This window comes from Galeopterus variegatus, unplaced genomic scaffold, assembly GCF_000696425.1.
Source record: "Galeopterus variegatus unplaced genomic scaffold, G_variegatus-3.0.2 Scaffold360, whole genome shotgun sequence".
In the NCBI taxonomy this organism is placed as follows: Eukaryota; Metazoa; Chordata; class Mammalia; order Dermoptera; family Cynocephalidae; genus Galeopterus; species Galeopterus variegatus.
The window spans coordinates 342320-356082 of record NW_007726471.1 but is presented as its reverse complement, the minus strand read 5'-3'; the positions used below and the strand labels follow the sequence as shown (position 1 = coordinate 356082).

The 13763-nt window shown below is 48.3% G+C and overlaps 1 protein-coding gene across 2 annotated transcripts; it reads left to right on the top strand.

Annotated features, from left to right (window-relative positions):
- The first annotated feature begins 1681 nt into the window (after positions 1–1681).
- ZNF609 (zinc finger protein 609) lies at positions 1682–13744 on the top strand. 2 transcript variants are annotated; one of them, XM_008567966.1, is made up of 6 exons: positions 1682–4417; positions 5459–5825; positions 7769–7944; positions 8312–8528; positions 9014–9077; positions 9392–13744. In XM_008567966.1, exons 1-5 carry the CDS (start codon positions 2108–2110, stop codon positions 9070–9072), a joined length of 3129 nt encoding a protein of 1042 aa, XP_008566188.1. In that variant the 5' UTR covers positions 1682–2107; the 3' UTR covers positions 9073–9077; positions 9392–13744. The 2 variants fall into 2 exon arrangements, with proteins under 2 accessions (XP_008566188.1, XP_008566187.1); XM_008567965.1 differs by having other exon boundaries at positions 1683–4417; positions 8999–9077.
- The last annotated feature ends 19 nt before the right edge of the window (positions 13745–13763 follow it).

The following is a 13763-nucleotide window of genomic DNA, read 5'->3' as shown; positions in this document are numbered from 1 at the left end:
TTTTTTTAAAGGTGACCGGTAACGGGATCTTAACCCTTGATTTGGTGTTGTCAGCACCACGCTCTCCCAAGTGAGCTAACTGGCCATCCCTATGCAGGGATCCGAACCCATGGCCTTGGTGTTGTCAGCACCACACTCTCCAAAGTGAGCTAACCGGCCATCCCTATATGGAATCCGAACCCGTGGCCTTGGTGTTATCAGCACCACACTCTCCTGAGTGAGGCGAAGGCCGGCCCACTGATGATGCTTTTTGATGGTAGCTATTTCTCAGAAATTTAAACTCAACAACATTTTCAGTTTTATAAACTTTACTAGACCATGTGAGTTTCACAAGGACCTTTTCATGTTGTAATTTGACCATAAGATTAACATTTCAGGGCTGGTCGGTTATCTAGTTGGTTAGAGCATGGTACTGATAACACTAAGGTCCAAGGTTACATCCCTGTACTGGTCAGCTCCACCCCCAACCCCCCAAAAATTGACATTTCAGTCAATGGCACCTTATAGCTTGTTCCTAATATTAGTACCCATTTTGCCAAGGTTTAGAGAACCCAGATGTTGGGGAGTAATTTTCAACTAGTGTGTAGATAGCATCCTAGGAGCTCACCACTTAATGTAGTTACCATGCATTCACAAGTTCCTTTAACGAATCATATTCATTGAAAATGGTAGTTACCATCTAGACAGTTCTTTTACAAAAATTATTTTAAACCTTCACCTTCCTGTTGTTCCCATGAAACAAAGATGGGCAGGAATGTCCCAAGGAAAAGTATGTTAAAGTTCGTGACTCCAGGGCCAGCCCGTGGCTCACTCGGGAGAGTGCGGTGCTGATAACACCAAGGCCCCGGGTTCGGATCCCACATAGGGATGGCCGGTTCGCTCACTGGCTGAGCGTGGTGCTGACAACACCAAGTCAAGGGTTAAGATCCCCTTACCGGTCATCTTTAAAAAAAAAAAAAAAAGTTCGTGACTCCATATCACTTTGTTTTGTATGATTCTGTTCATTTTCTATGATTTCATATACATATGATTATGCTCTACCTAGGAATATGTGGTTATTTATCCCTCCAAGTTTTCAGAAATGCTAGACTGGGTTTGTAGAGGCTTAGAGTATTGTAAGACTGTATTCAGACTATTACAAAAGATGCCCTAATACGAATCCAAGGCAGATGAGCTAAGACCAGTTTTAAAGTTCCTTACATCTTCCCTTTGTATTTCTGAGAATCCTGTTGGAACGACTTATTCCTGCTTTGGGCATGTAAGAATCCAGAGAGACAGGAGCTGAATAAGTGATAAGAGAGAAGTATCTTCATAGTAGGACTGTTCTGGAGACCCAAAGGGGATATTTGATAAAATTTACCTTTTATCTGCCAAAGCTGTGGTTCCCACTATCTTAGAGACAACCTGCTCCAGCTGCCCCGTGGGACAAGAAAGTCAAAACCATCTTCAGATCTACAAAGGAAATCAGCTTAGCTAAGGGTTTAATTCTAGACTGTTTTGAGCTCCATGAGAAGCTTCTTTAGGGTCAGTGAGGAATGACCCCTAGGTGCAAATCTCCAAACATTCAAAGAACTCATGTACTGATGTTTAGGACAATTTTAGGGACTGCTAAAATGGATGGGTGCTTTGTTCTACCTGTCTATACTGTCATGAAGTATGTAGGAAAATAGCATTGGGCTGAAAGTAGAGCTAGATTCTAGGCATGCCTTGCCATTAATCAACCTTGTGACCTTGAGAAAGTCACTCAGCATGCCTGGTCTCAATTTCCCAGATAATTTGTAAAGTCTTTTTTGAAACCATGACTATGGCTGTATATAGGAAGTGCAGACAGGATTGCTCTTTGCCTTATGGCTTTAGAGGTAATGTTGAGGAATAATTTACAGCTAATATGCAGATAGCATCCTAGGTGCTCACCACTTAATGCAGTTCCCACACAACCAAAAGGTCTTTTAACAAATCATATTCATTGAAAATGATAGTCACCATCTGGACAGTTCTTCTGGAGGTTACAGCTAAACTGGTTTGAAGATGCTTTCTCTTCTTAATAATACCCTGTTGTGATTGTCTTTTGCCAAGGTTCTGTGACTCCCCCACCAGTGACTTGGAAATGCGCAATGGTCGGGGTAGAGGCAAACGCATGCGTCCCAACAGTAACACACCTGTCAACGAGACAACCACAGCCTCTGACAGCAAAGGGGCTGGCAGCAGCAGCAAAACCCGAGCAGGAGCCAATAGCAAAGGTCGTCGAGGCAGCCAAAATTCTTCAGAGCATCGCCCGTCTGCCAGCAGTACCTCTGAGGATGTCAAGGCCAGCCCTTCCTCAGCTAATAAGCGGAAAAGCAAACCCCTTTCAGACATGGAGCTAAATTCTAGCTCAGAGGACTCCAAAGGGAGCAAGCGCGTTCGTACAAATTCCATGGGCTCAGCCACTGGCCCCCTCCCTGGGACCAAGGTAGAAGCCACTGTTTTGGACAGAAATTGTCCCTCCCCAGTCCTGATTGACTGTCCCCACCCAAACTGCAACAAGAAATACAAGCACATCAATGGACTTAAATATCACCAAGCTCATGCCCATACAGATGATGACAGCAAGCCAGAAGCGGATGGAGACAGTGAGTATGGAGAGGAGCCCGCTCTCCATGCAGATCTTGGGAGCTGCAATGGTGCATCTGTCTCACAAAAAGGTTCCTTGTCCCCTGCCCGTTCAGCTACTCCCAAAGTTCGGCTCATAGAGCCTCATAGCCCTTCTCCTTCAAGCAAATTCAGCACAAAAGGTCTCTGTAAGAAAAAATTGAGTGGGGAAGGGGACACAGACCTTGGGGCCTTATCCAATGATGGCTCTGATGATGGACCCTCAGTAATGGATGAAACAAGCAATGATGCCTTTGATTCTTTGGAAAGAAAGTGTATGGAAAAAGAAAAATGTAAAAAACCCTCTAGTTTGAAACCTGAAAAAATTCCTTCCAAGAGCTTGAAGTCAGCTCGGCCCATTGCCCCTGCCATCCCCCCGCAGCAAATCTATACCTTCCAGACAGCCACTTTCACAGCAGCAAGCCCAGGCTCCTCCTCAGGCTTGACCACCACAGTGGTCCAAGCCATGCCCAACAGTCCCCAGCTCAAGCCCATTCAGCCCAAACCCACTGTTATGGGAGAACCTTTCACAGTCAACCCTGCCTTGACTCCTGCCAAGGACAAGAAAAAGAAAGACAAAAAAAAGAAGGAATCTTCAAAGGAACTTGAAAATCCTCTGACCCCTGGGAAGGTATGTCGAGCAGAAGAAGGCAAAAGCCCATTCAGGGAATCATCAGGAGATGGGATAAAAATGGAGGGGCTCCTAAATGGCTCATCAGACCCTCACCAAAGCCGACTGGCTAGCATCAAGGCTGAAGCTGACAAGATCTACAGCTTCACGGACAATGCCCCCAGCCCTTCAATAGGAGGCAGTAGCCGCCTAGATAGCACTACCCCTACCCAGCCCCTGACTCCCTTACATGTAGTGACCCAGAACGGAGCTGAAGCCAGCTCGGTCAAAACTAATAGCCCTGCGTACTCCGATATCTCTGACGCTGGGGAGGATGGGGAGGGCAAGGTAGACAGTGTCAAATCGAAGGACCCTGAACAGTTGGTTAAGGAAGGGGCTAAGAAAACTCTTTTCCCCCCTCAGCCGCAGAGCAAAGATTCACCATATTACCAAGGCTTTGAGAATTACTACTCTCCAAGTTATGCACAGTCCAGCCCAGGGGCTCTGAACCCCAGCAGCCAGGCAGGAGTGGAGAGTCAGGCCCTGAAGACAAAAAAGGATGAGGAGCCGGAGAGCATAGAGGGGAGAGTGAAGAACGATGTCTGTGAGGAAAAGAAAGCCGAGCTGAGCAGTTCCAGTCAGCAGCCCTCTGTCATCCAGCAGCGTCCCAGCATGTACATGCAGTCCCTGTACTACAACCAGTATGCCTACGTGCCCCCTTATGGCTACAGCGACCAAAGTTACCACACCCACCTCCTGAGCACTAACACGGCATACCGGCAGCAGTATGAAGAACAGCAGAAGCGGCAGAGCTTGGAGCAGCAGCAGCGAGGACTGGACAAGAAGGCAGAGATGGGCCTGAAGGAGCGGGAGGCAGCACTCAAGGAAGAGTGGAAACAAAAGCCGTCAATTCCACCAACTCTTACCAAGGCCCCCAGCCTGACAGACCTGGTGAAGTCAGGACCCGGCAAGGCCAAGGAGCCAGGGGTGGACCCTGCCAAATCAGTCATCATTCCCAAGTTAGATGACTCCTCAAAGCTCCCCAGCCAGGCCCCTGAAGGCCTTAAAGTGAAGCTGAGCGAGGCCAGCCACCTAGGCAAGGAGGCTTCTGAGGCTAAGTCAGGCACTGAGTGCAGCCGACAGGCAGAGGTGGATCCAATACTCTGGTACCGACAGGTAACTTTCCCTCAGAAGAAATGGAAGTACTGTTTGATAATCTTTCTGTCTTCCTCACAAGTCATGGCTGTCCTTATATAGGGGTTCAACAGAATTGAGATTAGCAGGAGAGATGTATAATTTTAGGATTCTTTACCTTTGTAAACTATCTTAATGTTTTTTTTTTTTTTCCTAGGATCCGAACCCGGGGCCTTGGTGTTATCAGCACCGCACTCTACCGAGTGAGCCACAGGCCGGCCCCTTAATGTTTTTTAAAAAGCACTTTTACATCCATAAAAAGTGTTTTTCCAGGATCAAGGGTTTACATCCCCTTACCAGCCAACTGCCCCAAAAAAGGCATTTGACAAGAAAGGCACAGATAAGTTAGCTTAATTTGTCTAGGGTTAATTGAGACTTCATTAGCAGAGCTAAAACTAGAACCCAGGTATCTTGATTCTAGTCCACTGTTTGTTCCTGTGGAAACAGTTAATGGTGCTCTCTCCATTAGCTCCATTTTTTAGAGTAGGTTAGAAGTACACTACTCACTTAGTGAGTTTCTTTGAAAGGATTTTGTAAGTAGAGTTAGAACTAGGAACTTGGAGTTTCACATCCAGCTGTGCTCATGAGACTTAGAATGCCTTCTGCTTCCTCTTGCTGCCACGTTATCCCTCCCTCCTCTGACCCGGGTGGCACTGATAGCTTTCCACCCCCTGAGCTTGCTCTGAAGAAGTAAAACAACCTAAAACATCTTAGAAGGGGGCAGCTTCTTCTATTGTAGGCGTCATTTCCCCAGAATGCTTGTTCTCACCTAGAAAACATCCACTGATGATTTTCCTTTTCTTTCCTTCCCCTACATTTTGTTTCCCTGGGGGTGGGGGTGGGAGTGTCTTTTTAAGCAAGAGGGACCAGAGTTGGATTGTAAATGAACATTAGAGGCCAAGATCCTACTTTGCCCCAGGTGTCTAGTAATTATCTGCTCTGGTGTTTCTACTGGGACCTTGGGCTTGAAATATATCTCTGTCTTATCTACATCACTCAGTCCTCATTCTGTGATTATTGTAGGAGGCAGAGCCCCGGATGTGGACATATGTTTATCCTGCCAAGTACTCAGACATCAAGTCAGAGGATGAGCGGTGGAAAGAGGAGCGGGACCGCAAATTGAAGGAGGAAAGGAGCCGGAGTAAGGACTCTGTCCCCAAGGAGGATGGGAAGGAAAGCACAAGCAGTGACTGCAAGCTGCCCACATCTGAAGAGTCCCGCCTTGGGAGCAAGGAGCCCCGACCAAGCGTCCATGTGCCTGTGTCCTCCCCCCTCACCCAGCACCAGTCCTACATCCCCTACATGCATGGCTACTCCTACAGCCAGTCCTATGACCCCAACCACCCCAGCTACCGGGGCATGCCTGCTGTGATGATGCAGAACTACCCAGGTACGGCACCCTCGTGCCAGGTGCTGTTCCGCTCACCAGGAGGGGAGATCAAGTACAGATTTCGGATCCAGAGTTTTCTTGTTCAGTCCTAAGGCTTATTGAGGCTTACTTAGATGACAGCACTTTTATGAATGTGTCATTCTGTGAAGTGGCCACTCTAATCCATAGCTCCATGAATGACCCCTAGTTACAGTCTGTGAGACTACCTCTCCTTCCCTTGCTCCAGCTAGAGGGTTGCCTCTACAGTCAGCTTTCATTGATAACTAAAGGTGAAACTCCCTCTCTACCACTGCCATCTCCCCTCAGCTGGGGTTTTTTATACTCTACATTTTGCAGTGTGTTAGGCACTGTGGGGAGTACAAAAGAAGTAGAGAAGACTACTTCCCTCCCCTTGAGGAGCTCACATCTTAATTGTAGCAGGAAAGACACATGGAACAAATAAAATTCAAACCAGAACAATGCGTGTATTCAGTTTTAAGATCATGTCCAGCTGTAAGGTCCGAAGGCCGTCAGAGATGGGAAGAGCGGTTTGAAATTAGATTGGAGGGTGGGAGTGGGGAGTCTAGCTAGGTTCAGCTTGGGAAAGGTAAGGTCTTTATAGTTGTTGGCAGCTCGGGGTGGGGGGCAGGCAAAGCAGGAGTTTGAATATTTTTTAACTTGTTAGAAGAAAATGCTCTTATTCAACATACTCATTGATTTCTCTTGCCTCTAGAGCCACGTGGGATGCTTCTGGGGTGGAAGGGCACCTCTTTAACTCACTCCTTAGAGCTCCCAACTTCACACAGAAGCCTAAATAAATAGTCTTGACATTCTGGCGACATTACTATAAGGCAAACTAAATAGAACAAGTAAGACTTTCAAACAGAGATAGGAAATTGCCTTGCCCTTAAGGGGTTCCTTCCTCCCTGTCACCCACACTCAACAATATAAAAATAATAGTTCCATGTGTTGATTGCTTGCTCCAGGCCAGACACTGTATGGGTAATTTTTACAGATTATCTTTTTTTTTTTCCTTTTTGTCTTTTTTTTTTTTTTTTTTTTTTTTAATTTTTTCGTGACCGGCAGCGGATCGCAACCCTCAGTGTCGCGCCCGTACCGGACTGGGACCAGCAACGGGATCGCAACCCTCGGTGTTGCGCCCGCACCTCGCTCAGCCAGTGAGCGGAAACCGGTCTGTATGTGGAATCCGAACCCTCGGCGGGAGCGCCACCGCACTCCCAAGTGGCGCACTGTAGCAGTGCACCACCGGGCCAGCCCCCAGATTATCTTTTTTAATCATACCCATCACCCTGCTTCATTTTGACGATGAAGAAACTGAAGCTAAAAAAGGTTGTTAATTTGCTCAAGGTTACCCAGCTAGTAAGCTTCAGAGGTAGGGTGTGAGCCCGAGGCTATCTGATTCCAAATCCTACAATATTTCCATTTTATTATATACCCTTCCTGAGATGAATCTCTGAGACTGGTTCAAAAACCATAGCAGGGGCCAGCCCGGTGGCGCACTGCTACAGTGCGCCGCTTGGGAGCGTGGCAGCGCTCCCGCCAAGGGTTTGGATCCCACATACAGACCGGCCGCTCACTGGCTGAGCGAGGTGCGGGCGCAACACCGAGGGTTGCGATCCCGTTGCCGGTCCCAGTCCGGTACGGGCGCGACACTGAGGGTTGCGATCCGCTGCCAGTCACGAAAAAAGACAAAAAGGAAAAAAAAAAAAAACCATAGCAGATCTAGGGAAGTTGACTGCAGGAAACTGATAGCCATGTTTCTAATATCCCTTAGCTAATTTTTCCCATAGAGCTCAGTAAAGAAAGGACAAGCCAATAGTCCCAGCCCAAAGACACCAAGGTAAAAAAGACCTCAGCCTGTGCCTAGAAAAGCTGATGCTCACTAGAGCAGAGTTTCTTTTACCTTTCCCATCTCTTTGACTGCTTGACTTCTCCTTCCCCAGGTTCCTATTTGCCTTCCAGCTACTCCTTCTCCCCATATGGCAGCAAGGTCTCAGGTGGTGAAGATGCCGACAAGGCACGAGCCAGCCCCAGTGTCAGTTGCAAATCCAGCTCAGAGTCCAAAGCCCTGGACATCTTGCAGCAGCATGCCAGTCACTACAAGAGCAAGTCTCCAACGGTAAGGGAAGGGCAGTGACGCTGACTGTTATCCAAAGACCAGTAAGGCCAGGTCCAGGGTCTGGTAGAAGGTGGGCAAGTTCAGGTCCTGACCACAGTGCAGCTTGACTGATCTGACATTGGCCCCACCAGGGCACCTTTTTGATTCTTAGGTACACTGCATTTTTAGGGAGTCATAATGTGGGACCCTGGGCATCTCACTGTTTTTTTAAAAAAGATGACCGGTAAGGGGATCTTAACCCTTGACTTGGTGTTGTCAGCACCATGCTCTCTCCCAAGTGAGCCACGGGCAGGCCCTGGGCATCTCCCTGTTTGTTGTATGTGTGTATCTCACTGTAGTGTTCTTGTATGTATGCTTTCCTTTCCAGATAAGTGATAAAACTTCTCAGGAGAGAGATCGGGGAGGCTGTGGGGTAGTTGGGGGTGGTGGCAGCTGTAGCAGCGTCGGGGGAGCAGGTGGAGGTGAACGGAGTGTCGACCGGCCTCGCACCTCCCCTTCTCAGCGTCTGATGTCCACACACCACCACCACCACCACTTGGGGTACTCATTGCTCCCAGCACAGTACAACTTACCATATGCAGCAGGTAAGCCTATTTTCCCCACCACCTCCTCTGTCTCCATCTTAGTAGTAGTGCCCACAGCAAAGGTCCACTTCTCTCCTCCCTGTCAAAGAATTCATTTTTTTTTTAAGCTTCTTATCTGTCCAGAGTCCTCCTAGCCTTGTGCAGACAGTCATTAAAGCATGTGACATTTATTTTCTCTCTTGAAGCTTAGGGTCTCTCAAACTCCTCCAGAATATTGGCTTTGATATACAGAAGAATAAGGAACAGGTGTTCCCACAGCCAAAGAGAAACAAGCAGCTGAAAAATACAGTCTTACTCTCTATCCCCAGCCACTATATCTGGCCAAGTATCAGATTTTTTTCTGTCAGCACCCCAAAACTCAGTGGAGCTAGGAATTTAAGGGGAAACTCCTCCCCATGCCCAGCTAGCTGAAGTATTTACATGGGAGGTTTCTGTGAGTGCTACACTAACATGTTCTCCTGCTCACTCAGGGCTTTCTTCTACAGCCATTGTTGCCAGCCAGCAAGGCTCCACTCCATCACTCTACCCACCCCCCAGGAGGTGAGAATGGTAAGTGTCTTTTGTTAATTTTGGGCAACACATAGAGCGGGCTAGTTGCTGCCTAGATCACAGAATCTCTGTGGAGCCTAGGTGAGGGATAGCTATGTGGGTCATTGGGCTGGAAATAGTGACACCCTGGCCACGCCTCTTATACAAGAGTCTCCCATGAAGCCCTGTTCTGTGCATCTGAGAGGACCTGTGAAACACAAGTGTCCCCCAGGGACCAGTACTGGCCTCCCCTGCAGTTCACTTTCGTGAGCGCCACCTTGTGGTTGTTATACCAGCAGGCTGAGTGCCTGGTTATCTGTCCGTTTCCCTTGCAGAATACCAAGTGCCCGGATAAAGTCAGCTCCACGGGCCCGGACTGGCTCACCCGAGGAGGTGCTGGAGGTGCCAATCAGACATCAGTTAAATGGTGTTGATCATCCTGTTTGCCATTCCTACCATGACCGAAGGCAGACCCTTGGCTATCTCACCTCCACCAGACTCCTGGACTCCCCAACCCTCCCTCTTCCTCAGGAGCTGGAGAGCTGGTACTTAGCAAAAATATTTATTCTTTCGGCCACAATCATGATTGTTGTGGCCTCTGTGGAGAGGAAGGCACAGGGAGCAACCAGGGGAACATGGCCTCAGCCCAGAGAAGTCACTGCTCTGTTCCCCAAGCCCCTGGTCTGCTGCTGGAGCAGTACCAACCCCCCACCGAGGAGGGACCCCCAAGCACTGGGTAAGGTCTGAAGACAGCACAGCAGCCATACCCCTCTCACCATCATTACCACCATCACCAGATCCTACATCTCCCCAGTGGTTTGGGCCCTGGGAATTGGCAGCATGTGGAGGAATTAGAATCTCAGGAAAGAAATTGGGGCTGTTTTCTCTGTTATTGTGAAAACAAGGTCTTCAAACATGGAGACTTCTCCCCTCTTACATGAGCACATATAAATGCTCAGAGCCTAGCCTGGAAAGGAAGACCAAGACATTTGCCCCACCACAGCCTTGAGCTACCTGTCAGGCAGAGGGCAGGGTTCCAACACCAGCATAGGGTTCCCCAGGGATACTGGGAGGAAGCTGGAGCTGGAGCATGAATGGAGTCAATGAAGTGGAACCTGCATCCCCACTAAGTCCTGCTGCTTCTTATCCCCCAACTCCTTGACCTTTTCTCTTCCTTCTGACCCCTTGGTGCCTTTCCCGAGGGGTTCCCCACACTGATCTTGCATCTTTTTCTCCACTGCTTGGCTCTTCAGACTCAGGCAGATAAAATGGTATTCCACCCCCAGCATGGGGAACCTAGGAGTCTGCCAGGTCATCCCTAGGGTAAGGCCCAGAAGACAGGCCCTTGGAGCACCCAGCAGTTCCTGCAGATGTCCTGTCCATTCAGCCATCTATCTTCCTTATTTAGGGCCATAAATATATACATCCCAACTCCTCTGTCTACAAGTACACGATTTTATATAGCTCAATCTATAACCTCCATGTGTGCCAATATAAGCCGTGTTTCTTTGTAACACACGTTTTTGTTTTAGGGGTCACTGTCCATGGGAGGTTATTTAGACCCTGGGGTAACACATCCAAGCCATTACTCATTGGAGCCACAGAGTGTACTGAGTGGAGCTCTGCTTAGGGGCAGCAGACACTTCTCTGCTCTCCTTAAAAATGCAGTCTCCCAGTCCAAGCTTTATGCTCTTTGCACTGGGAAAGTGATGATTCGGTAGCTTTATTGGAGTCACTTCTTCCCCAAGGTGTGGGGAGCTTTAGGTATCACCGCTTTGTTCTCCTCCCATCCTATCTTTCCTTGACCTTCTGGACTGAGACAGAGAAAGACTCACAGATACCAGCCTAGGCTAGAGATGGGTGTTTGTGACCAGAGTGCCAAAAGTGACAATTTAAGACCAGGAACGTGGTTCTGACTCAGTTTGGAGAACGGGGAGGTGGGGGGCAGTAAGCACAATGCCCAGGAGAGGTTGGTCTCAAGAATCCTGGAGCTTATGATAGACTTAGGGTCATCTGCCGACGAGGAACCCCTCTGACCTACAGACCCTTCCCCTAGGTTTCTATGTCCCAACCTCAAGTTGGTTTCTGAGCCTTCCCAAAAAACTCATTGTTTTAGACCTCTTGGTAGGTCCCCAAGCAGCCTCCTCCCTACACCCATCATTCCCTCTGCCTTCTGCTGCTCCAGGGGGCAGTGCTCTGAGCAGTGACTTCCCTTCCATCCATGGAAGTAGCTGGTGTGCACACTTTCACCCCACCTGACCTGAGTCACCCCTACCAAGAGGGTGACTGAATTTGAACCTGATTATGTCCTCCAAGGCTCCTGTGGGGTGGAGCCAAGGGCACATCTCTGTTCCTGTTTGTTTTTAAATATTGTTGTGTGTTTTGTATCTGTGGCGCTGACCTACAGCGGGCTGTGTACATATTGTAAAGAAACCATTTGGAATAATTTGTTTCCTCATCGGGCAGGCATGACCAACATTCCTGCCCTTTCCACTTTGTTCTGTAACTCAGAGAGGAGGAACTTCTGAATTAGAAGGGCAGCCTTGGATTCTGCAGAAGGGAACAGTTTTTTCTTTTTTTCTTAAAAAACATTTGGCTTTTTCATCCTTATATCCATGTCTCGAAGAGTAGGACCTGCCCAGAAGAGCAGGTGAAAGCAACAGTGGCAGAATGGCACTGCCTTCCCCTGGTGCCTGATACTCCTGATCCCTGATCCTTGCTGGGTCCAATTCTCCCTCCCTGAAATAACATGAAGCAGCAGCACCTTTGGAGATCCTTGACAAGTGCTGATTGAAAAATTCGCTGGCACCTCCAGCCTCTCTACATGGGAAAGAGTATCAGGTGGGGGCAACCTGTGGCCCCCCCCCGACCTAGTCAGAGGGATAAGACCTCAACAAGGATCCCCACCCCACCCCACCTCATAAGCAAAGGCTGGAAAAGTTTGCTACTAAGGGCCCAGACCGCCAGACCAAAACTCTCTGAGCCACCCCTGCCTGGGCCCTCATAAGCATCGCTCGTTGGGCTCCCTGTAGAGAAGCTAAAGGGAAAGAGCCTCATCCCCAGGTAGGACAGTCATGGCTTAGAGAGCTACTCTTGAAGATTCACATCTGCTTCTCTCATTTAAGGTGTGCCAGTTCCCTTTATCCCCTTTCCCTGCCTTGTACATGTATGTATACATGTATGAAATTTCTTTCTCTTACCCGCTCTCTCCATGAATCTCAAGGTCAAAAGAACCACATGCAGAAGGGTAAGAGAGCACTCTATGAAATGAAGTGGTGATTTCTTGAATTTCTTCTCTCCAGGCTCCAAGGTGGGAGGGGAGGGCTTAGCTTAGGGAGTTGGGGGTTAAGATCTGCAGAAGGGCTAGAGAATTGTATACAGGCTTGGAGGCCATCCATGTCACTTATTATCCCATATACCCTATCACCATCCCAGTGTCTACTCTGATGCCCCCAAGATTCAACTGGGCAGCTAGTTGGCCCCATAATTCTGGGCCTTTGTCATTTATTACTAGGGCATCCCAGTAAACTTTCCAATCATTCCCTGCCATGAGCCCTTCCTAGGATCAAGCCCCTCCCAGGCCCTGTCCCCAGCCCCTCCTGCCCCAGCCCACCCGCTTGCCTTGGTGCTCAGCCCCCCCGTTGGGAGCAGGTTGGGGCGAGCTGGAGGCCCGGGCTGGAGGGGCAGTGTTGCTGTTCATAGCTTTTGTTCCATTGGAGTTGCTCTGTTGAATTTAATTTCAGTCTTCCTGATTCTTCCCTTCTGTAAAGTGTACATTACCAATTTCCTTGTTTTTTTATATATATATATAAATATATATATATACAAACTGTACTCTTTTTGCCTTTGTACATTCAGGCAAGAAGAGAAAATAAATCTTTTTAAGAGACAATCACAAATCTGTGAGGGCTGCTGATTATTTCTTCTGGAGTTTGCTGCTGAGCTGCCTCCTCCTTCCTCCCAACTTTTCTCTTCTCCCTCAGCTTTCCTGATTTTCCTCGTCCTGCTCCATATGCATCCTCAGCTTCACCTTCCCTGGCTGATGGCAAGCTGTTGAATCCGGTGTCCAGATTACCTGCCCTGTAGTCCTTTACTGCCCAGTGTTGTTTTCTGGCTCGGCCACTGGCTTAGCTCAGGAGTTTTATCCTGTGCCCTGGCCTCTCCTCTCTTCACCCTTAGATCCCATTCACCAAAGTGGCTTTGGACCCCTGGGTACTCTGGGACCTATCTCCCGGAGGCCCTGGTATTGGACACTCACCTGTGAAACTATGCAGCTGGGAGCTCTGTGCCTAAGCGTTTGCACTATTTAAACCTGCCTGGGAGTTAGGACAGATGGCTTTTAGGAATGAGTAGAAAACTATCCCCAACCTTCCCCCCGACATTCCAGCCTCCAAGGTGCTCTGATCCGGAGCGCAGAGGATCATTCCTGGCTGGTAGACTCCTGTGGTTACCCCATCAGAACAAGGGCTAAGGGTTTATGGGTCAAGAACATTTAATTGTAATTCAAAACATAGTACATTCTGAAACACAACCCAACCAGACCATTGTTTGGCTTCTCTCTCTTTTCCTCTTCTTTCCTCCTCCCCTTTTTTCCCCTTTCTTTCTACTTCCTCTTCTTAATAGGCTTTGGAACTGAAATATATTTTTAAATTATTTGTTGTATTTATTGAATAAAGTTTTTAAATGTCCCTGTTCTTAAATTTAGAC